Genomic DNA, 26,860 nt, shown 5'->3' on the forward strand with positions numbered 1-26,860 from the left:
AATACATGTCTTTACTTTTCATTACATGTAGGTGCATTCCTTCTTATTCTTTTTAACATCTGCATAAACTTAAGGGTATCAAAGTGCTGTGATTGAATTAACCATTCCCAGAATGGTGGACATTTATACTGTTTTCACGTGTTCGTTCTTTATTTTAAATTTTTTTTAAGTTTTTTTTTTTTTTTTTTTTTTTACTTATTTTGAGAGAGAGAGCAGGCAGGGGAGAGGCAGAGACAGAGGGGAGAGAGAGAATCCCAAGCAGGCTCCATACTGTCAGCACAGAGCCCAATGTAGGGCTCGAACTCTAGAACCATGAGATCATGACCTGAGCCGAAATCAAAAGTTGGATGCTGAACCACCTGAGCCACCCAGACGCCCTCCAAGTGTTCATTATTCACACACAGTGCAGCAACTCACATCTTTTCTACACCTAAGCTAGTGTTCAAGCATTTCCCTAGAATAGACATGTGAGAAGTGTGTATTCAGAGTTTTCAAAGATTTTGCCAGAGTAGCACCCACAAAGCTTTGCCAGTGTATCTTCCCACAATGAGTCCTGTGAGTGCCCTTTGGACACATCCTTAGCAGCTCAAATGATTGAAAACTTAGTGTTTTCCCAATCTGATGGGTGAAAATTATCTCTCGTCATTTTACATGACATTTTCCTAACAACATATATTTGCTGAGTAAAGTTGTCCTCCCTTAACTGGGGGGGGGGGGTGCATTCCAAGACCCCAGGTGGATGTCTGAAATCGTGGATAATGCCATACCCTATATAGACTATGTTTTTCCTATATGTACATACCTATGATAAAGTTTAATTTATACATTAGGTACAGCCAGAAATTAATAACAATAACTAAAAACAAAATAGAACAATTACAACAATATACTGTAATAAAATGCATGTGAATGTGGCCTTCCCTTCTCAAAATATCCTATTGTACTGCGCTCGCTCTCCTTATGATGATGCTGAGATGGTAAAACGCCTACACGATGGGATGAAGTCGGGTAAATGACGTCAGCATTGTGATGCAGCATTAGCTACTATTGTCCTATGACCATGTGTCAGAAAGAGGGTCGTCTGCTCCTAGACTGCCGCTGCCTGCAGGTAGCTATAACCACAGAAAGTGAAGCCACGGGTAAGAGGGGATGACAGTACCTACTGTGTGCCAAGAAAACAGATAAAATCTCTGCTTTCATGGTGCTTACAATCTCTTAATGAGGAGGCAGTCAACAGACGTCAAAAAAAAAAAAGGGAACATACAATATGTTAGATAAATTCTATGAAGAAAAATAAAGCAGTGGACGGAATCTGAGAATGCCAGGATATGTTACGTCAGTTAGGATGGTCAGGAAAGCCCTCTTTGATGAGGCTGCTTTGAGTAGAGACCTAATTGAAGGCAAGGAGGAAACCCAGTGGCTATCTGGGGGTGAGCTTCTGGGAGGAAAACACAGCAGGTGCAAAGTTCAGAGTGCACTTGACATATTTAAGAAATAGTGAGGGGCGCCTGGGTGGCTCAGTAGGTTAAGCGCCCGATTTCGGCTCAGGTCATGGTCTCATTGTTCATGGGTTTGAGCCCCGCATTGGGCTCTGTGCTGATAGCTCAGAGCCCGGAGCCTGCTTCAGATTCTGTGTCTCCCTCTCTCTCTGCCCCTGCCTGGTTCGCACTCTGTCTCTCAAAAATAAATAAATGTTAATAAAATAAAATACACTTAAAAAAAAAAAAGAAATAGCGAGAAGGCTCTTATGAGGAGGTCATGGTAGCAACTTCAGCTGTCTTTCATGGGCTGGGAAGCTATTGACGAATTTTGGACTGGGCAGGGAACACACACCGTCTGCTTAAGTATCAGAGCTATAACTCTGGCTTTTGTAGAAAATATTTTGTAGAAAATAGGCCATAGCGGCTGGGGATCGAAGACGAGAGTGTATTGCAAGAGACTATGTTAAAGATGATGGTGGCTTGGACTGGATATTAGTGGTACCACTGATGAGAAGTGGTCAGATGCGGGAGGAAATTGGACACACCCAAACATCATGGAAGAGGGGAGGAAAATTCATAAAAAGCATTAAAGTTATTCTTTGTTTATGGCAGCCTCAGGTAGATGGGCAAACGCAGAGAACGAATCTCTTCCTTTAAGGAAAGCTGCACAGCTTATAAACTACATTTGCAGTTAATAACTCTTTTTAAATCAAGCACACATTGGTAAGTTTCAGAATTGGCTGGGGAAATAATACCTGTGGAGTCAATATACTTATCAAGGCAATTTTATGGGCGAAGCTAGGTTACACATTTGGTGTGGAAAACTGAGAAGTCGCAGAAAAGTATAAAGAAGTAATTCAAGTTTTTCTGGAGTGTCATTATCTAGAGATAACTATGTTATATATGTACATAACTTAAACGTACGGGTTATATACAATACAGTATATATTATTACATGTATAAATATTAGGTACTGTATGTGGATCATTTACCTGTACATGTATGTGGCTACATGTGTTTGTATTTCACATCTACTTACCAGGCTTGCATTTGAATGTTACTCCACAAAACTCAGGTGTACAAAATGCCACATTTCTTCGAATCGCTACATTAGTTAACTTTTTAATGAACCCTTCAGGGCGGACCTCAAGGGGAAATTCAATCTCAGACATTTCGTGTACGTCTTCTCTCCGGGCCAAGCTGGGCCTTTCGCATTGCAGTGGGCCTTTCACATTTCACCATCGCCAGGATAACTGTCTACCTGTACCGGTCCCTGGAAGGCAGAAGGCCCTGTTGCTTCTATGTGAACCTTGACACTGGGGTCTTTGATCCTAGTGGTTTGTCTGCAGGTGCTGAGCGGGACTGCTGTGTTCCTTCTTGCTGTTTGGAGTCTGCAAACCTCCCTCGTTCTTAGTTGGCTGTTTCTGCCTTTCGGTCAGGTGATTATGCTCTGGTGCCAGAAGCTTCTGCCTTCAGCCCTGCACCTTGAAAAACCCATAACCTGGGGCGCCTGGGTGGCGCAGTCGGTTAAGCGTCCGACTTCAGCCAGGTCACGATCTCGTGGTCCGTGAGTTCGAGCCCCGCGTCAGGCTCTGGGCTGATGGCTCAGAGCCTGGAGCCTGCTTCCGATTCTGTGTCTCCCTCTCTCTCTGCGCCTCCCCCATTCATGCTCTGTCTCTCTCTGTCCCAAAAATAAATAAACGTTGAAAAAAAAATTAAAAAAAACCAAAACAACCCATAACCAGTGTTGCCAATAAAACACAAATTTTCGTTATCTTATTGGGAGAGAGGAGGAACATAATCGCTCATTCCAACTAGTCTCTTTTTGTGGTTTTAAGAAATCAGTCACAAGTTAACCTCTCAGTAGTTATTTTTCTGGACCCATATGTAAACACATTTTTATAGAAAATTGAACTCGTGCTTTGCTGCTTCATACCTGCTTTTAGCACTGAACAATGTTTATGAGAGCTTTCCCCTGTCATTAAATATTCTTTTCAAACTCAGGTTATCATGGCCATGTAAATACTAAGTAAATAAGAAATTGTTTATGTAACCGATACCTAAATTTAGATGTTTAGGTTGGTTCCAATTTTCCCAGTTATAAGCAATATGATCGTGAGTCATAATATACCTATGTCTTTAGGAGCAGCTCTAATAATGTATTTTTTTAGGATGAAATTTTAGAAGTGGGATGATTGGAGCATGAATTTTTTGAGGCTCTTTCTGCATTTGTCTATAAGCATAGTCTGGACGTGTATTTATGAACTGTAGGACAGTTCTCAGGCTTGCCAGCTTAGAATGACAAGCAGTCGTCTTTAAGCGAACTTACGTTATAGGATTCTGTTCTAGGGATGCCTATTACCATCCAGGTAGAGAATCCGGGTGACCCCCCCAGTTTACTCTCCGCCTACCTTCCCCTTCCCCATCACTCCCCAACCTGCTCTTAGGGACTGCGTGACAGGGTGTGTAGGTGGGAGTGGGCGTGCACGTGATGGTGGGCTTGAATGCGGAGTCTTTCTCGCCCCGCCAAGATATTAGCGACTCTTGACTCCACTTACGCCTGTGGCAGCTCGATATGCCCCCAGACTCTTGTATTTGCACACCACCTTCCAAACTCCATCCCCGTTCCTGTGAGCTTTCCGCAGATTTTCTTCCTTCTTTGCCCTGTATCACATCTGCTTTTCTCCTAGCTGTGTCTGGAAAAATTCCAGTGTATTCTTACTCATTATCACTTTTCTCTGGACTGTATTTTTAGTTGTTATTTCAACAGCCCCCAGCCAAATTACAGCATTTTGTCATAATGATCAGTCATCGACCAGGCCGCATGTCTGGCTGTGCAGAGTTAGAGGACCCGGATGGGTGTGAATGTCATGTGTGTATATTTGAAATAAACAGAAGAGATAAATAATAATAGGGAGCATTTATTGAGCATGTAGTATATGCCAGGCAATATCCTGAGTGTTTTAGATGCATTTCCTTAATTAATCCTCAGGGCAACTCCAGTGCCCAGGAGATGACTAGAAAATACATTTAAAAGCTCTGTCAGGGGCACCTGGGTGGCTCAGTCGGTTAAGCGTCCGACTTCAGCTCAGGTCACAATCTCGTAGTCTGTGAGTTTGAGCCCCGCGTCGGGCTCTGGGCTGACAGCTCAGAGCCTGGAGCCTGCTTCGGATTCTGTGTCTCCCTCTCTCTCTGTCCCTCCCCCACTCATGCTCTGTCTCTCTCTGTCTCAAAAATAAATAAACATTAAAAAAAATTTAAAAAAATAAAATAAAAGCTCTGTCAGCCTTCAGAGTATGTGGGAAAGGCTTCTGATATTCTCTGGGGAAACTAGCTAACTATTGGTAGTCTGCATATGATGTCAACAATTATATAAGTTGCAACTCAAAGAAATGATTGGTGACCCTAGTACAACTGACTCAGAGAGTGGTTTAGATAAGATGAAGTAGAAATACTGAGTTGAAGAAAGAAAAACAAAACAAAACACACCTCTATGTTGATTGCTAGGGTTTGAGCATCTTTCAGGCAAGGGTTAACTTGCACATTTTTTTTTTTACTTGTTTAATATATTTATTAATATAGTTCATTGTTATAATTTATTATTATTATAATGTAATAATTTATTGTGCTGGGGCTATGGATATCAAAATGAATAAGACAATATGGTTGAGATGACAATAAATAATTAAAATATAGTGTGACAAAAGCTATGATATGGAAGCATAGGTGCTGTAAAACACACAGGAAGAGGAAGTTCTTGGAGCTTCCCAGAAAATAGGATGCTTAACAGAGTCCCAAAGGACATGAAGGAGCTTGCCAGGTAAAGAAGGGGAGGGAGAGAAAGGGGCTTAACAAGTGTGTCCCACTTCCTTGAGTGGGTATGTGAGCACTTCTCTGTGGTGGAGTTGGTTACGGAACAGTGTCGGAAATCGAGGCGGAGAGCTCAGTAGGGCCCGGGTTAAATCAGGTCACGTTTGGTATTTTACCAACATGGCAATGGAGGAGGACATTACGGTATTTTGGACCGAAAGGGGGAGATGAGTTCGTTCCTTCTGGAAAAAAAACAAAGCGAAACATTTTCACTTCAGTGCTGCTAATGGTTGGGAAGAGAAAGAGTCAAGGCAGATGACCAATTAAAAGGTGACTCATTCATTCACTCATTCATTCATCCAATCATTCATTCATCTTTTTGAGTGCTTGTATGTGCCAAGCACTGCTTTAGGCACTAGAAACACATCAGTGAACATAACAGACCATGTTCCTGCTTTCAGTGGGTTTACATTCAAGACAGTCTAGTGTGTAGGAGGGCATACTGGCTAACAGCTATGGAAACCGATCACGCAAGGCAGGGGAATAGAAAGTGAGAGAGAGGTCCTGTGCCAAATTTGGTGGCCTGGAAAGTCATCTCCTCAGAGGTAAATCTGAGTGGAGACTTGAATGAAGAAGTGAGTAGTTTCGATCCGAGAGATCCAGCTGGAGGCAGCACCAAATGAGAGACCCTGAGGGGGGAGCCCCAGTTGGCTCCTTTTGGGAATGATGAGAAAGACGTTACAGCTGGAGCAGCATGGGAAAAGGAGAATGTGGTGAAGGCTGAGATCATAGGACAGCCAAGAGCCAGTTTTGTGGAGCCATTTAGGCCACGGTAAGGGTTCTGGGTGTTAACTGTGAGTGTGATTAGGGAAGTGACACATTCCAACCTAAGCATTTTACAGAGCTCACTCTGTCTACTGGGTGAAGAGTGGGGTGTATTATAGAAAACAACGGAAGCAGGAACACCAGTTGTAGGCCTTTGCCATCATCCAGGTGAGGCATGAGGTGGTTTCAACTAGGCTGGTGATGGTCTAAAGAGCGGGGAAAGGGTCAGAAGGTAGAGCTACTCGGATTTGTTGATGTATGTGAGACATGAGAAGAAGAGGCTTCCCAAGAATCACTTTAAGATGGTTGGCCCAAGAATGGACAAAGAGGCTGCTTATTGAGATGGGAAGCAGGGTTGAGGTGAGGGAAATGAAGAGTTGAATTTTAGAGGTGTTAAACTGAAGCTGTCTGATAGGCTGATAACTGAAGGCAGAGTAGGCAGTAGGATGTGAACGGCGGTACTAATCTCTGCAGAGACAACAGAAAGACCCTCATTAGGGTATTGACAGTGGACTAGAGAGCAGTGAAGAGATTTACAAGGTACTCGGAGTAGGTAGAAGCTTAGGGAAAGGAGGAACAATGACGTAAGATGCCGGATTTCTGGTGTGGTCAGGTAGAATGATTCTTTTTCCCACTTAGTGAAAAACTCCAGAGGAATGCAGGACTCCCAGTTAAATAGGTTTCTTTTAGGAGGTTCTTACAGATCTTAAGGACCCCCTGCCCTGTTCTTCTTTAGACCGAACTCATTTCCGGTTCCAGAAGAACAGGGGCCATCTAACTAGTTTCATAAAGGACCAAGATAAATAGTTTTAGCTTTTGCAGTCCATACAGTTTCCATCAGAATTATTCAACTCTGCCTTTGCAGTGGAAAGCAGCCACAGAAGATACAAAAGTGATTGAGTGTGAGCGTGTTCCAGTGAAATTTTACTCACAAATACAGGCAGTGGGCTGGATTTGGCCCTCTGGCCATTGTTTGGTTACCTCTGTAGGAGAACACCCCCAAGCAATTTCTTCTTTCACCTGAGCAGAAAAGTTTTATGCTGTCAGAGCAGGGGTGAGAAGAGAAATCGTAATACTTAGCAACAGCAAGCCCAGACCCTGGAAAAATATGTAGAGCTGAATCCATCAGCAACTGGGCCCAGTGACAGGGGCCAGATGTAGCAGAGGGATAGGGAGCAGGTTGTTATCAGAGTATGGGAAATTCCACTTTTCCTTGGACCCTTATTCTTGGGGTAAATGATTGACTACGGGGAGACGCCTCATGTGGCCCACAGGTTTTTTTTTCCCCCTGGGCTGGATTTCTTAGAAGCACAAGAGTAATTTCAAGGCAATGACCAGCCAAATCCTGAAAACATAACACTTGTCTTGTTCCAAAGGAACACAGGTCTGTACCCGGTGAACATTATGTGCCCTAAACAACTGTGGGCAAAGAGATGTTTGCAAAACAAACCAGAGACCCTACCCTGAATTTGCCTATAGACAAAAAATATGTCATAAAACAATTATCTCTTACACTGTTTGCTCAGTTCTTTTTTTTTTTTAATTTTTTTTTTCAACGTTTATTTATTTTTGGGACAGAGAGAGACAGAGCATGAACGGGGGAGGGGCAGAGAGAGAGGGAGACACAGAATCGGAAACAGGCTCCAGGCTCCGAGCCATCAGCCCAGAGCCCGATGTGGGGCTCGAACTCATGGACCGCGAGATCGTGACCTGAGCTGAAGTCGGATGCTTAACCGACTGAGCCACCCAGGCACCCCAAGAATGGATTTTCTTAAAGTGAGACTCGCCCCTAAGGTGTAATTTACTGGCATTATCACTTAGCATTTTATTTCCAAAAAGCCCTGGTAGTTAACATACTGTACCACAGCAAGAATCTTCCCAAATGTAGATCTCACCTTGTCACATGGGTCCTGGCTTGGCTTTGCATTCAGGCTTGGCCTCAGATAACAGTGTCTTCGATCCTGATATCTTTTGAATTCCTTGCATCTTTGAACTCCCATTATACTCTACAGACAGAGCCTCGTTGGGCTTTGAAGTTTTTCCCATGCCCCGTATGTGTAATCTCTGAGGCTCTTGAAAAGCCTGTTAAAAGCTTGCCACTAGAATTCTCCTCCACGAGTTTGTGTTTGAAAAATACCTAACCTTCATCAGCTGTGCATCAAACACCGGCACCACCCTCCCACCCTCAGAAACAACGAGAAACAAGGTTTTTTGGAATTGCATAGAAACTCCATTTTGAATAATTTTCTTCCTGTAAAGATGTTGTGATCCCTACCATTTTCCTGTAGCCAGCGTATTTTCACAAAGCATATGAAGCTGTCGTCATCAGCGTGTTGGATATCAAGTTTGTAGACTACAAGTAAAACTTAATCACGTCTTTTTTTTTTTTTAAAGGAATGTTATTCAATCTCAAACGAGCACGTTTGAAATTTAGTGGGGAAAGCACTGGGCTTGGAATCAGAATGTGTAGGTTTAAGTCCCAGGTGCCCCACCTGATAGTTGTAGGAGCTTACGTTTCCCAGATACGCTGAGCACCGGTCCCTTCAGAAAGAAGACATCGTGATATTAGATTGCGTGGTACTTGAGAAGATGAAATGAGGCAGCGTGGAAAACCTCCCTAGTGCATTGTTTGCCATATAGTAGGTGCTCGATAAAGCCACATCAGAATCTCCCCACTTCCAAGTAGGAAGTTCCAAATGTAGGAGCGAAAGAAAGTGATTTGCAATGGAGGGATGAGGGCTGGTGTAGAGGGCATCCTGTCCAATGCTCTGCTTTGGTGGCCTCCAAAGTGTGGTCCCCAGACTGGCAGCATCAGCATCACCTAGGATCTTGTTAGAAATGTACGGAATTAGAAACTATGTGGGTGGATCCAGAAATCCAAGCCAAGCTTTGATATTCCCTGGTGATTCTGGAGCACCACTGCTCTGATGCTCTTATCATGGAATGGTTTTATATGAATTACCTTATTTAGTTTTTTCTGGAAAAAAAAAGGTTTTGTAAGGGAAAAAAGCATACTTAAAAAAAAAAAAAGCTGACTGGAAGACCTGAAAACTTACCATTAAGAACCCAAAGTCACATAAAACAAATAAGAAATAGTCCCCCAGCATATTTGAAAATATAGGATTCCAAGTAAGGAATAACACCTAGAACATATCTAGAATGTGGAAAGGAACTAAGACCATGTGAATAGAACAGAGACATTCAACAGAGGCTACAGCAAGAGGGTTGGCCATCACTACTCTCAGTCTGCAAAGACTCAAAGTCAGGCAAGAGAGTAGAAAAGAGTATAGTGAAAACAGTGGGGCTTCAGCTCTGATCAGACGTTGTTGGCATAGGGAAGCAAGAGGTGAACTGCAAAGAAGTGAGGGGCTCTCATGTAATGGGTTTGGGGGTCATATTTGCCTTTCGGTGGTTGGTCTTCAGGTGGAAGCAGGCAGGAGGGAAGAAAGAGAGCCATTAAGTAAGTCCCGACCTTTCTGGACTGGTTGCTGCAAATATCGGCAGTGAGAGTTTTCCTGTTACATAGGATCTGGCCATCGTTTGTACGTTAGGCCGTCAAGAGACCCAGGACAAAACCGCACACGTATTTAAAGGAAATGACGTAAGCTTTGACAAGGTTACAGTTACGACGTTTCTGAAGTTATTGGTATAGAGGAAAACAGTTAACATTCCCAGGGACTCTGCTATTTCCATTTTACCTAAAAAGGCGTTTAAACATTAATTTACACGAACTATTATCAGTGCAAATATTATCTGAGCTTAAGTCTCCTGTGTGTACTCCAACTGCCGTGGATTTTGTTCATGGCAACTAATAAAGGTAATGAAGACAGTACACACACAACATAATTAGTTGTGAAAATGATGTATGCTGTCAAAGGAAAAACTGCAGTGGAGAAAATTAAACAGAGAAGGATGACTTTTTCAAGGCTTTGGTATTGGGGAGAGAAACCGGGATGCAGTCTGAACTCTATTTCACTGAAGCAGAGAACAGGAGAGGTTTCCAGGAGTAGAGTGGGGGTGGGAATCATACATAGGCCATCTGTGTTTGCTATTTGGCCTTACCCAAAGGAAACAGGGGGGAGTTTTAGAATTTGGAGCAATGTGTCCATTGGAGTTAGGCTCCTACCCTCTCACAGAAACTGGGAGATCGGGACTCTGTCTTCCTCAATGATAACATTTCAAAGGGATGGCTGCTAGGTCCGTGAGAAAGACAGTCCTGGCTTGTAAAACTGGAAAGAGGCTTTTAAAAATATTTATATCCCAAAAGGCCAGAGACACAATCTACACTTACAAGTTTTCTAAAGTAAATGCTCTAAGATCACACCTGTCAGAACGGCTAGTATCAAAAAGACAAGAAGTAACAAGTGCTGGTGAGCTTGTGGGAAAAAAGGAACCCTTGTGTTGGTGGCAGTGGAAATTAGTGCAGCCACTATTCAAAACAGTATGGAGGATCCTCAAAAAATTGCAAATAGAAATGCCGTATGATCCAGTAACTTCACGTCTGGGTATTTATCCGAAGAAAGTGACCACACTAATTCAAAAAGATACATGTACCTCTCTGTTTATTGCAACATTAGTTACAGGAGCCAAGATGCAGAAGCAACCCAAGCTCCCCAAGGATACGTGAATGGATATAAAAAGATGTGGGATATGTACAATGGAATATTACTCGGCCATAAAAAAGTATAAAACATTGCCATTTGTGACAACATGGATCGACCTACAAGGTATAATGAAGTACGTCAGACAGAGCAAGACACACACCATACAATTTCATTTGTATGCGGGATCTAAAGTACCAGACAGAGGAACAAAAAATCGCAAATCAGAAAACAGACTCAGAAGTACAGAGAACAAACTGGTAGTTGCCAGGGTCGGGGGATGGGTGAAATGAGAGAAGAGTATCAAGAGGCACAGACTTCCAGTCATGAAATAAATAAGCCACAGGGATATAAAGTACAGCATAAGGAATATAGTCAATAATACTGTAATAAGTTCGTGTGGTAACAGGTTGAAACTACTCTTATGGTGGTGAGCATTTCGTAATGCGTATAAATGTTGAATCACTATGTGCTACCCCTAAAACTAATATAATAGTGTATGTTAACTATATTTTGATTTTAATAACTTTTTAAATGTTTATTTTTAAGAGAGAGAGAGAGAGAGAGAGACAGAGCGAGAGTGGGAGAGGGGCAGAGAGGGAGACACAGAATCCGAAGCAGGCTCCAGACTCTGAGCTCTCAGCACAGAGCCCGAGACGGGGCTCGAACTCACAAACCATGAGAGCATGACCTGAGCTGAAGTCGGACGCTTAACCGACTGAGCCACCCAGACACCCCTCCATTTATTTATTTGCTTATTTATTTATATGCTTATTTATGTTTATTTATTTCTGAGACAGAGACAGAGCATGAGTGGGGGAGGGGCAGAGAGCGAGGGAGACACAGGATCTGAAGCAGGCTCCAGCCTCCAAGCCGTCAGCACAGAGCTCGACGTGGGGCTCGAACTCATGCACTATGAGAGCATGAACTGAGCTGAAGTTGGACGCTTAACCAACTGAGCCACCCAGACACCCCAAGACACCCCTCAATTAAAAAAATAATAAAGCAAATGCTGAAAGAAAAGGGAAGCCAGAACCTAGAGTTAGGGAGAAGTCTATCTAAAGTTTAGTCAAGCCGAGCAGAAAGGTATTGACCGTCGTGGTCAATACCCAGTCTTTTCTCTTTATTGAGAACACCAGGAACCTTACAGTTAAGGTTATTACAATTCACGCCAGAAAAACAATCCAATTTTAGTCAGGGTCTCTCTTTTAAGTCAGAGTACCTTGGCACCCTTTGTGCCGACCTTTGGCAAGAAAATAAATCCTGTCTTCTCTTCTCTCTCACCATCCAGAGGACCATGCAGTGGTGGACAGGATGGGGGAAGGAAGCCTTGTATCGGGAGTATTTTGAACTTCCAGGCCTCCTGTGTGGATGTGCTATGTGTATTTACGTGAAACATGTCCGCCTTGTGACCGGAACTTACAAGGAATGGGACAGTTGGCACATTCCCCAGAGATCATGGATCTGGTGATGGAGCCCTCTTATCAAACAGAGTTTGATTGGAAAATTCAATACATAAAAAGAAACAGAAGAACTTCTCGAGTTGCCCTGCCTCCTTGGCTCCCCCCTCATTCCCAGAAGTGGCTCTGTGGTATTGCCGGGGAGCTATCTAGGGGACACTTCTTTTTTTCCACTGGATGTTTTCTTTGCCCTTGGCTTCCACAATACCATACTCGCCTGAGGTTCCTCAGAAATCCCTGGGCATTTTTCTCATTCTCCTCTGCTGGTTCCTTCTTCTCTCCTGCATGACTCACTAGTGGAGTTCATCAAGCCCCTGGCCCTCTTCTTGGGTGATTTCATCCCTCCCCTGAGATCTAAATCCCACCAAATGCTGAAAATCCCAAGTATATATCTCCTTCTCAGCCATCTCTTCTGAACTCCAGACACACATATCCAATTGCCTCTTCGACACATTCACTTGAACGTCTTAAAAATTTTTTTCTTAAGTCATCTCTATACCCACCGTGGAGCTTGAACTCACAACCCTGAGATCAAGAGTCTCAGGCTCTTCCGAGTGAGCCAACCGCGTGTCCCTTCATTTAAATGTCTTATAGGCATCTCACACAACATGTTTTTCTCATCTCATTAAATTCCTATCTCATTACTGAGATAAGCAATTCAGAAATGTAATTTCCACTTCTTCTTATCCATCCATCGATCTGTTGTTCTTACCTATCCCTTTACTTCACAAATACACCTTTATTCCACCCACAGCCACGACCCTACTCCAAGCCACTGCTGTCACTGACCTGAGCTTTGCAAAGGCCCCTGACAGGTTCACTGACTTTCTCTCACATTCACATCTGCAGGGCTACTTTTCTGCTTAAATCACTTCACTGCATTCTCATGTATTGTCTAATAGAACATAAACTTCTCGGCAGTGCATACAAAGCCCAAGGGATCTGGCTTCTGGCTGGTGTTCAGAGCCCCCCCCCCCCCAGATTCTTTATTCCTTGCTCATTCCCCTCTGATGGTAAACGCAAAATATCTTTCCTGTCCTGGGACCTTTGCATTTGCTCTCCTGGCTCCTCTAACTCATGGATCCTCTGCACGTATCACAGTTCAGCTGAACATCCCTCCCCGTGTTCCCTGATTACCTAGCTTCCCTCTCATCCAGTTGCTCTCCATCCACCATCATGTCAATGACCTTGATAGTTTTACTACCCCGAGTGTGATTCATGAACCACCAGCATGAGCATCACCGATGCTCTTCATGAGCCTAGGAGCTTGTGAGAAATGCAGAGCCCCAGCCCCCACCCCAGATGAAAAGAATCAGAATTTGCATTTTAACAAGATCCCCAGGAGATGCACATGAACATTTTAAGTTTGAGAGTGTCACTTTGAGGTACTGATCGCCAATTATATTTCTTTAGCTGTGCACTTGCTTGGTTTTTTTCATCAATAGTGTGAACTCTGTGAATGGAGGGTCTCTGTCACTTTCTTTACTGCTGCATCCCCGTGCTTAGCACAATGCTTGGCATATGGGTGGCAGTCAATACATATTTGATCAACGAGACGTTTAATCTAACTTCCTTAACAGATCCATGAAGAAACTGAGGCTCAGAGAAGCTACACAGCTGTTATTAACATGGCCAGTGCAAAAAAAAAAAAAAAAAAAAAGAGATAAGTATTCTTGACTCCTAAGAAAGTGTAGTGTGTGTATGTGTGTGTGTGTGTGTGTGTGTGTGTGTGTGTGTGAAACCTTGAAACCAACTGTTCTCGATGATGTGACAAACAAACCTAAAATTTCCTTAGGCTATTGTCCCTCTGCAGGCTTCTGATACTAATAACTCACAATGATTACTTGATATTTTACTTTACCATTTATCATCCTTTTTCACATACACTGACCTATGTGAAAAATTTGCCCAGAATTACTGGCCCAGGTTTTTCTTTTCTCAAGAGCTGAGAAAATGGTACACAGAGCCAACAAGTGTGTGGTGTTTCTTTATCAATAGATCAAGAGATCACTGAAAGAAGCCAAAGAGAAGAGAAAGCAAAATTTATCACAAGAATAAGTATCAAAGAACCAATTTAGTGGAGTGGACTGCTCTTTGGCCTGATGAGAAGTACCTGGTAGTGGTTGACAGGGAGTGGTTGGAGGAAGTCCAAGGTAACCCAACGATCTAACGTGGATTTTGCTGAGGTGGTTCCTGATTTACCTTAATTACCACTGGACTTACATTTAGTTCAGTGGACAGTTCTGTTTAATTGGAAAAGCTCCTTCCATTGTTAAATTGTGCTTGTCATTCAAAGTTGAGTTTAAAGCTTAGTTATTTCTGGCTCCTAATTGGTGTGCCACAAGTGAACCATAACGTTGACTTGGGAATCTCTGACCCTGATATTCCCATTTGATTTGAAATGTACATTCTCTGGTGCCAGAGGTATTCACCACATACCCTGAATCTGGTCTTTTCTCCTATAAGAGGAAAGGCAGTATAGAGGAGATGGCTCTAATGACAAGGATGTGGTTGGTGGAGAATCTGTGTTCTAAGAATATGTTCAGGTCACTGTCCATAGATAAGAGAGTGATCGAAAATCAGCCAGACCAATCTGCCTCCAAGGCAGGAGCCCGATTCGGTATCCTCTCTGTGGTCATCCACATAAACTTTCTTTATTGCGATAAAGTGTGCATAACCTAAAATTTGCCATTAATATATAAAATAACCATTTTAAATATATAACCCAGTGACAGTAAGTACATTCACGATGGTGCACAACCATCACCACTATCCATTTCTAGAATTTTTTCCTCTTCCTAACAGCAACTCTGTACTTCTCATTCCTTGCTCCTTCGTGTCCCTGGTAACCACTGTTGTGTTCTGTCTCTATGAATTTGTCTCTTCTAGGCTCTTCTTATAAGCGGAATCATACAATATTTGTCTTTCTGTCGGAATTATTTCATATTTCACTAAGTATAATGTTTTCAAGGTTTATGTCCATTGTAGCATGTTTCAGACCTTCATTTCTTTTCATGGCTGATTAGTATTCCGTAGTATGTATATACCACATTTTGTTCATCCATTTATCTGTTGATGGACACTTGGGTCATTTCTACTTTTTTACTACTGTGAATAAAGTTGCTGTAAACATAGGTAGAAAAGTATTTATGTCTCTGGTTTCAATTCTTTGGGGGTATATACCTGGGAGTAGAATTACTGACTCCCCTGGTCATTCTATGTTTAGCCTTTTGAGAAACTTCTGAGAAAATTTATTTTGGGACACTGCTTTCCACAGTGAAGGCACTGTTTTACAGTTCCGCCAGGATGCGCAAGGGTTCCTTCCGATGTCTCCACGTGGTTATCGACACGTGTTATTTTTCAGTTTTGTTTTATTTTATAATAGCCATCTTAACAGGTGTGAAGCGGTATTTTATTGACGTCTAGGTATTCTTAAACATTTCCTGAGCCAAGGAGTTCAAAACAACACCAGGAAGCTGTTGAGGATCATTCTTAGTTGTTAGGAAGTTCTCCTACCCGTTACTAAATGTTACCTTTCTCTTGGCAGTGATTCCCAACCTTGGTTGCACATCTGAATCCCTTGAGAGCTTTTAAAAATTCCAATATTTAGGCCACAAAGCCCAGACCAGTTAAATCAGTGTCTTCAAGATTGGAGTCCATGCATCAGCACTTTTTAAAGCTCCTTAGGTGATTTCAGTATGTAACTAAAGTTGAGAACCACTGCTTACAACCCAATCACTGGTCCCACTTGATTCCACAAGCCTGCAGGGCAGAAAGTGTGACAACCCTATCACAGAGCATTCTGTGACAACCCTTATTATATAGCCAGCCCTTCACCCCCTCTGGCAGTCCTGTCCTCCTGTCCCTCCTAGATTTTTTTTTTTTTTTTTTTTTTTTGCCATAGCATGAATTAGAGCCTGACACTTTACATATTTTCTTGTTTAGCTATTCATCGTCTGTTCTCTGTTTGGCTTATCTGCTTCCGCAAGACGTACAACAATGCCTAATGCAGAGTAGGTGCTCAGAAAATGCTGTTGAATGAATGAATGCGTGAATCTACTCTCATTTCAGATGGCAGTGCCTCGAGATAGTTAAAAATAGCTTTTGTGTCTTATCTGTGGGTCTTTTCTTCTCTAGGCAAAATCTTCTTTGTACCTTCAATCAGTCTTCAAAGATGTAGAAGCCTAAACCTCGCCGTTATGAATGCAGTATGTTTTTTCTTTCACTTAGTTAGCTTAAAATAACTGAGCACTTCCTGTGTACTACACATACCTGTACGCACATATTCTAGATCAGACGCTGTGCTAGGTAGGATCTGGGAGTTGCAGTGAAAAAAGCGAAACAAAGTCATTGTGTGAGGATGGGCCACAGGAATCAACAACAGAAGTCATTTCGGATAACAAGTGGTTCACAGAAACTGCAAAATGTTTGTTGGTTGTGGCACATTCAACAGGGCCTCACTTGAATCTGAGATGTGAGTAACAAGAAGAAGCCAGCCCCAAAGAAGCGTTCCAGGAGGAAGGCAGAGAGCAAGGGCAGAGGCTGTGTGGGGAGAACATGTTTCCGAAGGGCTCTCAGTCAGAGCCTCTGAGAAGAGCAAGGGGAAATCCCACTCTCACCTCCTTTGTTGGACACTTTACTTGCCGTAACATGGCCTGAGATCGGATCAGCTTGGGGTAGCCATATTACCCTGTGGAAGTCTTTTTCCTCCTGAATCACATCTCCCCCGTTTAATACTTGTAACCTGTCGATAGTTGGAATTTGGATGTGGAAGGGTGGTTTAGATGAACACAACTTGAATTTCTTTTTATGAACCTTAGCCACGATGACTTCAATCAGTCAACACAAACACTTGTCAGCAGAGTGAAGGAGCTTGCTGGCTCTTCAGCCACTATAATACTGGCTCCTTATTCCAGCTGGCCCCTTGTCTTCCATGCCAGGCCTAATGGAAAACAATTTGGGGACGAGGCCAGAGCTAGGATCTGGTGGGTTGTTGCCATCTGGGGCCAACAGCCATCTTGGTTTTCAGTCAGAGTAGCTCAGTCAAGACAGCCGTTTCTTGCTGCTTGGGACCCTGTGTTTCCAGGCTCACAGGACAAGCAGCCTCTCCTAGGCCAGACACTAATATACTTTGACAATTCAGTTCTCCACTCTGGGCCTCAGTTTCTCCGTGTTGAAATGTAGGGTTTGGCACTGAGAGTTTTGAGACCCTTTGAAACGTGATTAAAAGAGAAAATTTTATTACAACTCTATTAAAAGCGGAAACCTTTTTTCTGTAGCTTTTTAATAACCTACGGATGTTATGCTTTTATTGATGAAGACACTTGCTTCCAAGTTAATAAAACAAAATGCCGAGTTTACGATAGGAGGGCAGGGTTCACAGGACCAATTCAGATGCTGGAATTGACAAGAACACGAATGTGAGCTATTCAATCGGGCACCAAAAGAAATGTGATTCAGGGCAGTTGAAAGGAGTCCCTGAGCCTATTGATTGGCTGTTATCTTTTCAGTGGAGTTCACAGAATCTGAGATCAGTTTATTCAGGTCCACTTTTTGCTAGAACAGCCTTCAAGCCATGACCTCTCCCCGCAATAGCCCACTTCTACAGGGCAGCTTCTGCATGGGCAGGGGTGGGGTCCTGGAGACAGGGTGGCCTCGTATTCATGCAGACCCTGCTTCCGCTTACCGTCATTCATTCATCCAACACCAACTTTCCTTCATCCAACAACGGTGAGTGATGCGCTGAGATTGAACTGATCGGTGGATAGAACAGGCAGGCTCTCCGCCTGGTGGAGCTTACCTCCTGGCTGGGGAGGTGCGCACGACAGGAATCAACCAAATAAGGCTTCTGAGCACAGGCTGAGTGAGGTAAGTGCTCTGAAGGAACGTCACAAGCTCTCTGGCAGAGAGTAACTGCGTAATGGCAGGGTAGTAACTTCACCTCTCTGAGCTGCCGCCTCCTCATTATGTAGGAGGTTAAGTAGAATAATATGTAAAGTGACGAGTACAGACATTGGCATATACCAGGTGTATATAGTAAATGTGGATTACAGCTGCTGATGGTGAAGCTACCTTCCTGAAGATAAGTGAGGAAAAAATTAATTTTCTTCCTTGTGTCTCAGAGTTTCCTTCAATTCTGTGTGTGTGTGTGTGTGTGTGTGTGTGTGTGTGCGCGCGCGCGCGCGTGCATGTGTCTTCCAGTTCCAAGGAGGGTTTTGGGTCGGTGGAGAAGGTCGTGCTGCTCACGTTTCTCTCGGCGGTTATCCTGATGGCCATCCTGGGGAACCTGCTGGTGATGGTGGCTGTGTGCAGGGACAGGCAGCTCAGGTGAGTAACAGGAGGAAACCGGGGTGGAGTTCGAGGCTCTCCCTGGAGAGCTGGGGTCTGAACTATGATTCCCATTACAATTCAAATTATGAGAGGGAAATGATGTTGGTAAAACAGAGCAGGGAAGAGATCACACGTGATTTCCCCATGATGACATAGCCAGTGTAAGCACTTACGTGGATCTCCGTCCCGTCTTTTTTTCCCGTGTTCAGCTTTGGGAGGGGTTGGGGGGAGGTGTTTGGTAACAGTTGTGATCACTATAAATGTACAATTGTTGAGAGCCTATCTAGTCCAACCTCCCCACTTTATCAGTGGTTCAGAGAGGGGTGGGTGCTCAGTGACTGATCTGGATTTAGACCTGTATCTTCTGCTCTTTCCACTTCATCAGTCTCAACCCAGCTGCAGTTAAAGTCACCTGAAGGCCTCTTGAAAATTGCTAGTGTGTAGCATAAGTATGTCCCATGCAGTGTCTGGAACATACTTATAGTAAATAGTTATTCATTGTTTACCTGAAATTGCCATTTAACTTGGAGGCCTATTTTATAACTCGGAGGTCATATTTTATCTGACAATCCTTGTGGGGGTGGGGGAGGGTTTAACCACCCAAAGTCTCTGAACTAATTGATCTGGGGAGAGACCTGGGCATCAATATTTATAAAAACTCACCCGGTGATTCTGGTGTTGAGCCTGGATCGAGAGCCACCAGGCCATAAAATGGGATAAAAGATACAATCCTGGCTCACCTACAGCCTTCCTCTCTAAGCACTAATCCACTTACAATGCAAAGGAAATGTAAAAGCGCGGTTCTGGCCCATGTCACAAATGTGAGGCACACAGCAGTCAGTCTAAGCGTGGAAAACAGTGGAATTTGACACCATTTTTGAGGAGGGTGCCTTGGGAGGGTTCCCAGAGAATAACCAAACAAGGCCTGAAGGGAAGGGCGGGTGGGGAGAGAGAGAAGCCTGTGTAGAGGCCATGCTTCATGCACCAGGGCTCAAATCAGGCCAGTGTGGCTGCAGGGAAGAAGATGAGAAGGATTGGGGTGCAGGAGGTCAGGGGTGGCTGGACCACACACGCTGCATGACAGAGGGGGGAAGGGAATTTCACAGAATTCATTGCATGTCTGACTTTTCTTTCCTCTGTCTCTCTCCCTTCTTTCTTTGTTTCCCTCTCCTCTTTTCTACTGTCCTGCCCCTTTCTCCCACCTTTTCCTTTGTCTCTCCCCCTGCCTTCTTCCTTATACATTCTTCTCACAGGAAGATAAAGACCAATTATTTCATCGTATCCCTCGCCTTTGCGGATCTGCTGGTCTCGGTGCTGGTGATGCCCTTTGGTGCCATCGAGCTGGTTCAGGACATCTGGATTTATGGGGAGATGTTTTGCCTGGTCCGGACATCGCTAGACGTCCTGCTCACGACGGCGTCGATTTTTCACCTGTGCTGCATTTCTCTGGACAGGTGAGGACAGAGCAGTGTGACAGCAGAGCTCCGTGCTGGGGACAAGGACCTGATTGGCTATTGGGCCACGCCTTTCTTCCTTTCCCTAACTCATCAGAAGTGATGAATCTCAGAGAGATAAATTCTGGGTACTCACTGATTCCCCCACTCTCCAGTCTTCGCAGAGGGCTCCCTTTTAGTCAGGCCCTCCCTCAGGTCCTGCAGACACAGAGGTTGTTAAGGCTTAGAACCGGCCTGTAGGAAGTTCACGATCTAGAGAGTGACAAGTATTGGCAATCAGTTTACGGTAGAGCTCTAAATTTATACTGATGGCACGAACAAACTCTGAGGGAGCAAGAATTAATATGCCTTTCCCAATAGGCAGCTAGGGTGGTTCAGAAGGATAGTTTGATGTTCCGACATGACCTCCTCTCCCAAAATGTGTCCACGTCAGAATTTTATACGCATATTTAGGTATGTGCATGCAACTGTGGAGAATCTTTTCCAGAAAGTTAAAGATGATTTTAAAATCCCCAGTAATGATTCGTTTGGGGGACGCACGGCTAGCATTTAATTCCTTTGCATAATTTTATTCTTTTGCTTCACATTTGACTTCAGGAGGCCTGACGATTTCCATCGTGGCCTTATTTATTTGAGATGTACGTTAATCAGTGGTATTTGGACTTTTTATTTTCCAATTCCTGCCCGTTTGTATTCAGTCATAAAAGCAGAATGCAGTCTAAAGGTCAGACGATTACAGGATCACAAACCGCCATCACAGTACTCATATCATAGGATTAGTTCCCAAATTCTGATAACACATGCCAGTAATATGTTACCAGAATTCCCATGGGACAAGCCTTTCCTGTCTTCGGAGGAGTCCAACAGACCCAGTCATTCTTCCAATCTAGAGATAGGTCACTGTTTCTTTAACTGGGGAACAGGAAAAGCATTTGACTAAAATTAGAGATTGTGATGTGTCTAAAATATGTCTTTAAACAGTCAAATAAGAGTCTGTCCAGAGAATTTCTGACACTGGGGAAGGTCCTGAGGGCCTGAAACCAGCTGCGGGAACAGTGGATTCATCTCCTGTCCTATGGGATGGTGCTTATTGATTGGAATGGCAGGTGTAATGGCCTGCTCTATTTAAATTGTGCGAATTCTTTCTCTCTCTTGCTGTACCAGGAACATAGAGTCGAATGTGCTTAAATTAAATGCATGTCTAATGAGACTCTGTCACTACAGATAGCGACATTGGTAAAACTGAACTGTTGGTTGGCGAGCAGACCCAAAGCATGTCATGGTTTGAAACGTGTTCATCTGCTTGTTTGCAGCAGTCCGACTTCAGTACATGAAACACTTTAAGACAGTCACTGTATACTGTATGAAAGTTCACATGAGAAGAAATAAAATATAAGGGGGTAGAAAATACATGGAAGTCTTGAGGGGTAGCCCACATGGGGTCATTGCCAAATTGAGTGCTGAGACTGAAAGTATCATATGGACTTGGAGGGGGCAGAGCTGAGGTGATCGTGGCACCTGGAGGTAACCTTGAGTTTTGGGTAATGAGCTGAGTAGGGAGTGTAGATTGGGGGGACATATAGAATCATCTTCCTAGTGTGGAAAATTGACTCAGAGCGGCCCTGAGAGGGGGGCTGAAGGTTCCCTAGGAAGATTTGGCTTCAGAGTTCCAGATGAACTATCAGGGGCTTTAGAAATCATGGAATTTTCCCCGCGGAGGCGGGCATTCGTTGTCTTGAAGCAGTATGGTCTGGTCATGAAGAACCATCTGCTTTAGAACTGAAGAGGGTGGGATTCAAACCCCCGCTCTGCCAGTGTTTAGTTCTGAGGATGGTCTTAAGTTATCAAGCTTTTCTGAGTCTCTGTCTTCTCGTCTCTAAAGTTGGGGGCAATAGCACCTGTTCTATAGGATTGCAGTTAGGATTGAGTTAGATAGTCCGGCGGAGGCATTAGCGTTGGCCCAGCTTGGCACAGTACACAATGCTCGTGGATGTTCATCTCAGTTTCCTGCAACTGTCCATGCACCCTCCATGGTAAGATTTTTCTTACCGAACTTGGACCTCATCAGTGAATAGCTGCTCCAGCCGCTGCATCATCCAGAAACCAGGTAGTTACGCTACATGCGGTCTTTCCTTATCCCCTGCATTTAATCAACAAGTCCTACTGATTTTCTTTCCTAAACAGATCCTACTGTTTCTCTCCAACTTTTATCATGCTGGCCCAGACTAATGCCATCTCTTGCATAAGCCGCTTCAGCAGCCTCCTAATTGTTCTCCCCACATCTACTTTATCTTCTTCCAATCTGCTCACGTCTTAGAAGATCTCATAGCCAGAGTCACGGTTAAAAGCCTTCAATGGCTGTGCAGTGCACTGAAGATCGAGACCAGACTCCTGGGCCCGTAGGGTTTTGTGCCATCTGTTTCCTGTCTGTGTCCCCAACCTCCCTTGATGCCCTTCACCAGCCTTACTCCCTGGGCTGCAAGCTGTCTTTGCCTTCTTTCTCTCTCCAGTGCTCGGGGCCCAGCCGTCCCAGGGTCTTGGCTCCTCCCTCTACCTGGAAACTCCTTTGCCCCCTCCTCTCTTGTGTATCTTTCAGACTTTAGCTCAATCCTTGCCTCCTTCTGGAAGCTCTCCCTGACCCCATCAAACTGATTCTTCTTTGTAAAACTTAGTGCAGTGGTGATTAAAATCTATTGTGTATTTTTTTTTTTGCGTTTATACTCTTTTATTAAAGTATAATTAACATGCTGTGTTATATTACTTTCATGTGTACACATAATGCTTCAACAATTCTATGTATTATTTAATGCTCACTGTGATAAGTATAGTGACCATCTGTCACCACACGACGTTATTACAATCTGATTGGCTGTATTCCCTATGCTGTACCTTTCATCTCTGTGATTTATTCATTTTGTCACTGGAAGTTTTTACCTCTTATTCCTGTCTATCTATTTCACCCATTCCCCCCACCTCCCCTCAGGCAACCCCAGTTTGCTCTCTGTATTTAAGAATGGGGGCGTGCCTCTTTTATTTTCCTTTGCTCATTTGTTTCTTATAGAACACATTTGAGTGGAATCATATGTCTCTATCTCCCCCGAGAGGAGAAAGTGCAAAGATATGAGTAAGGAGGGGCACCTGGGTGGCTAGGTCGGTGAAGCATCCATCTTCGGCTCAGGTCACAATCTCATGGCTCATGGGTTTGAGCCCCGCATCGGGCTCTGCACAGGCAGCATGGAGCCTGCTTGGGATTCTCTCTCTCTTTCTCTCTCTCTCTCTCTCTCTCTCTGTCCCTCCCCTGCTTGCACGCTCTCTCTCTCAAAACATAAACATTTAAAAAAAAAAAAGATATGAGTAAGGACAATGTCCTCGCCCTCCTGGAACTTACCTTTTAATGGGGAAACTAACAATTACCATAAGGGCATCAGTAGTGATGTAGGCACTTGGTAACCACTGTTCAACAAACGGAATGTTCAGTAAACCCTGTTTTTGAGAGAATTCTCTCAAAACTTTTTGGCTGCCATTAGTTCCATTTCCTTCTCGGATAGTGGACATCAAAACCTCTGATACCATAAATAAGATGGAGTCAGATGGCTTTGTTTGGTTGGTTTTCCTCGGGGAGCCTGGGAAGGTTGCCAATTGTTTCTAGCATCTCCTGTCCCAAGCATGACATTCTCATTGGGATAGAAGGTTCACCCTGAACATGACAACACTACATCTTAGTCTGGAAGTGTAAGCTTTTATTTATCAGTTAGCTTCTGTTTTTGCTCTGTCCAAGCTGACGGTTGGGCTGGGCCAGAGCACAGGGGGAGCTTGGCAGTGGGATGCGGTGCCCATTGTTCATCATGTGATTCCTGTTAAGATGTTTGTCTTTGTTTCTGGAGCTACCATGACTCTACAGGGATTAGTGATCTCCGGTCGTGCTTCCCAGGCAAAAACGCTCACTGTGATTCTTAATTCCTCCCGGATGGCAGACCCTTGGATCAAAGCAAGAAGCAGGACTCCATTAATATTATAAAATGCTTTTTCCCAACTACAGTGCTCCATCCACTGTGCTTCCTGGTGCTTTGAGAATTGAATCCAATTAATGAAAGTTTATTGCCTCATTAGAAGTAATTCCCAAAGCATAATTAAGCTACATGCATCATATAGTATGTATGGGTCATGGGAGACCAGAAAAGTGCATTAAAAGCACTATAGTACAGTTGACTATTTTGAATCAAAGGTTCTGTGGTGAATGAAAACCAACTAAGTATCTGTGATAGAGTACTGGGTTTTAATCTGGCCACTAAAACCCATGAGAAATAGTTATGTGTGTTGCCCTAGAAAGATATCACTGGTGTGTTAATTGGGGGGAAAAGCAAGTGTCAGATTTCAATGTTTAGAATAATTGCACTTTTGTAAAATAAATATAGAGATATTTATATTTAGGTATAGGTGAGTGAGTGAGTCAGTGAGTGAGTGACAGAGAGAGAATATGAATGAAATTGCATCAAACTATTAACAACGGTTATATGGAGGGTAGTTGAAAATGGTCCTGGCTAGACTAGGTGACCAGATAGATTGGGGTTGGGAGCCATCACTTTTACTAACCTCTAAAATATATGTTTTAAACTTGAATCTTCCCTGTGCTAGAAATTGACACTTCTTGAGTGCAGAAGTATCCAGGATAGCCTTTGGCTGAAAGTGCTCCTAGACCAGCACATTCTCCAGTCACTGAAAACATTCTAACTTTAGTGTTAGGAGTTCCCTCTGAGATCTGAGCGAGGCAGAGAGCACAGAAGTCTTTCTGACCAACGTGTTCTCTCTGCTTTCTCACAAAATGCCCTGGATTCTCCCCCCTTTGGAGCCCTCGCTGTCTCCTGTCAGCAGATCCTTCCTCCCACTCACTCCCATATTCATCTTCCTTGGTCCCACCACCCTCATTCATGACCTCGTGTCTCATCCATTTCAACAGTCTCTTTTCTAATCATCACAGTTTCTTTTTAATTTTTAATTTTTATTTTTGAAACAGAGAGAGAGCTAGCAGGTGAGGGGCAGAGAGAGAAGGAGACAAACACTCTGAAGCAGGCTCCAGACCCTGAACTCTGTCAGCACAGGGCCCGTCGCAGGGCTCGAATTCACGAACCATGAGATGGTGACCTGAGCCCAAGCGTAATGCTTAACTCACTGAGCAACCCAGGCGACGCCCTCCCCATCACAGTTTTTAATGAGCATGACAATAATACCTGGGCATTGTGAAAAAAAAGTGCCTCCGGCTTATGAGTAGAACATAAAAATGTCGCTCTTCTCCCTCTGCACCTCCACAGCTATATACCCTAGAGGTTACCACTGTACATAGTAGCTCTCTGCAAATTCCAGTCATTTGACATGAAAGAAGCAGACTTCTGTGAATATATTTTTAGTTTGCTCAAATGGCTTTAGGTTTTAAATAAGCTTTTGAAAAGGGCTTTCCCAATATCCCAATGAATTGCCTGAATGTAGTGTTTTGACCAACTCATTTCTCAGATGATATATTAGTAAGATCTTTTTCAGCAACACATGATGGAAAATAAATCGATTGGTTCAATCAGCTGAAAAGTCTGACCTTAGACATGGCCGTCTACAGGGTTTGAACAATGCCATCGAGGCTCACTCTCTCCTTCTGTCTCTGTCTCTCTCTCCTCCTTGACTCTGTCGTTTCTTTTTTCTTCTCTTTCTCTTCCATCTCTGTCAGTCTCCCTCTCTGCCTCTTTCCCTCTCTTTATATCTGTCCTTTGTGTCCCTTTGCTGTTTTCTTATTGGATTGAGTCTCAGGCTGGGCTTAGACCAGTGAGTCTTAAACCATCCTGATTAATTCGTGAATCCACAGGAGGAGAAGCCTAAATGCTCTTTCTCATGGAAGAATTTTGGCTGGCTTTGCTTGAGTCACTCTTTCACTGACCATTCACACATTATGGTGGCTGGGCAGAGGTGAGGCACCATGACGGTCAGCTTTACCAAAGGTATATGGCGTGGGAGAATGGCAGTTCCTTCTGGAAGAAGGATGTTGGGCAGACAAGAATAGCAGGCATCAACTTCTTTTAGGCTGCCCAAGGGACCTTCAGATCTCTTTATTGAGCCTCCACAACAACACAAAGGTTTGCCCTTCCCAACTCTCCTTGTATTAGGCCAAACATCCCTAGATCCTTCCACTGGCTTCATATGCCATACTTTTTAGACTTTTAACCATTCTGATCCCCTTCCCCCAATCAATGCTATACTTTGTCCTGTATTTGGCATCAAATGCAATTCCCCTTGAAATGGTTCACTTCACTGAGGATGCCATTCTCTATGGGATTGCAAGATGTCCTCATTGACATGTTCGACCAAATTGCCTACCCTTTCTCTTGGCAACACAAGAACTTGATGTATATTATCTGCAAAACTCTTCCGACGATTTGTCAGTCGCAGATTTTCTTTTAAAACAGGTTTACTTGTTAAACATATGATTCTGACTCAAAGGTTGCATATTTCATCCTGTGCCAGAGATAAGCGTGTCTGCGTTCCTTAATGATCTCCCTGCGGCACCACTCAGTTTTGTAATGTATACCTAAAAGGTGTCTGTCATTGTGAACTTGTGTCACACAGTTACATCTGTTTTCCCAATGGGATTGAAATGTGTTTCTGAAAGGAAGGCGTACTGTTTCCCTTTCTCACATAAGCTTTGAGGCTAAGTTCATACTTTGTACATAATGGTAATACTTGTTGAGTTGAATCTCATGCTACGGGATATGAACTCTTATTTTTATATTCATTTCATTAAATATGTATTGAGTACTTAACTAATTGCCAGGAGCTGAGCAGAGCAGTGGAAGTGCAGAGGTGAACAACCAGAGAAAGCTCTGAATCACAGAGCTTTTAGTCTAGTGGGGAACAGG

General features: G+C 43.6%; 1 protein-coding gene across 1 annotated transcript in view; it reads left to right on the top strand.

The window, feature by feature from the left end:
* The first annotated feature begins 5,471 nt into the window (after positions 1 to 5,471).
* Positions 5,472 to 26,860, top strand: part of HTR4 (5-hydroxytryptamine receptor 4) — a 62,951-nt gene continuing 41,562 nt past the window's right edge. The window contains exons 1-4 of the mRNA XM_047076935.1: positions 5,472 to 5,495; positions 8,405 to 8,475; positions 18,379 to 18,504; positions 19,761 to 19,961. Of these exons, the coding sequence (XP_046932891.1) occupies positions 5,472 to 5,495; positions 8,405 to 8,475; positions 18,379 to 18,504; positions 19,761 to 19,961 (422 nt within the window). The remainder of the gene's footprint in view (positions 5,496 to 8,404; positions 8,476 to 18,378; positions 18,505 to 19,760; positions 19,962 to 26,860) is intronic.

Source organism: Lynx rufus, unplaced genomic scaffold (genome assembly GCF_022079265.1).
Source record: "Lynx rufus isolate CCGP_SWC_20201006 ecotype Redwood Valley unplaced genomic scaffold, mLynRuf1.p SCAF_1, whole genome shotgun sequence".
Classification (NCBI taxonomy): Eukaryota; Metazoa; Chordata; class Mammalia; order Carnivora; family Felidae; genus Lynx; species Lynx rufus.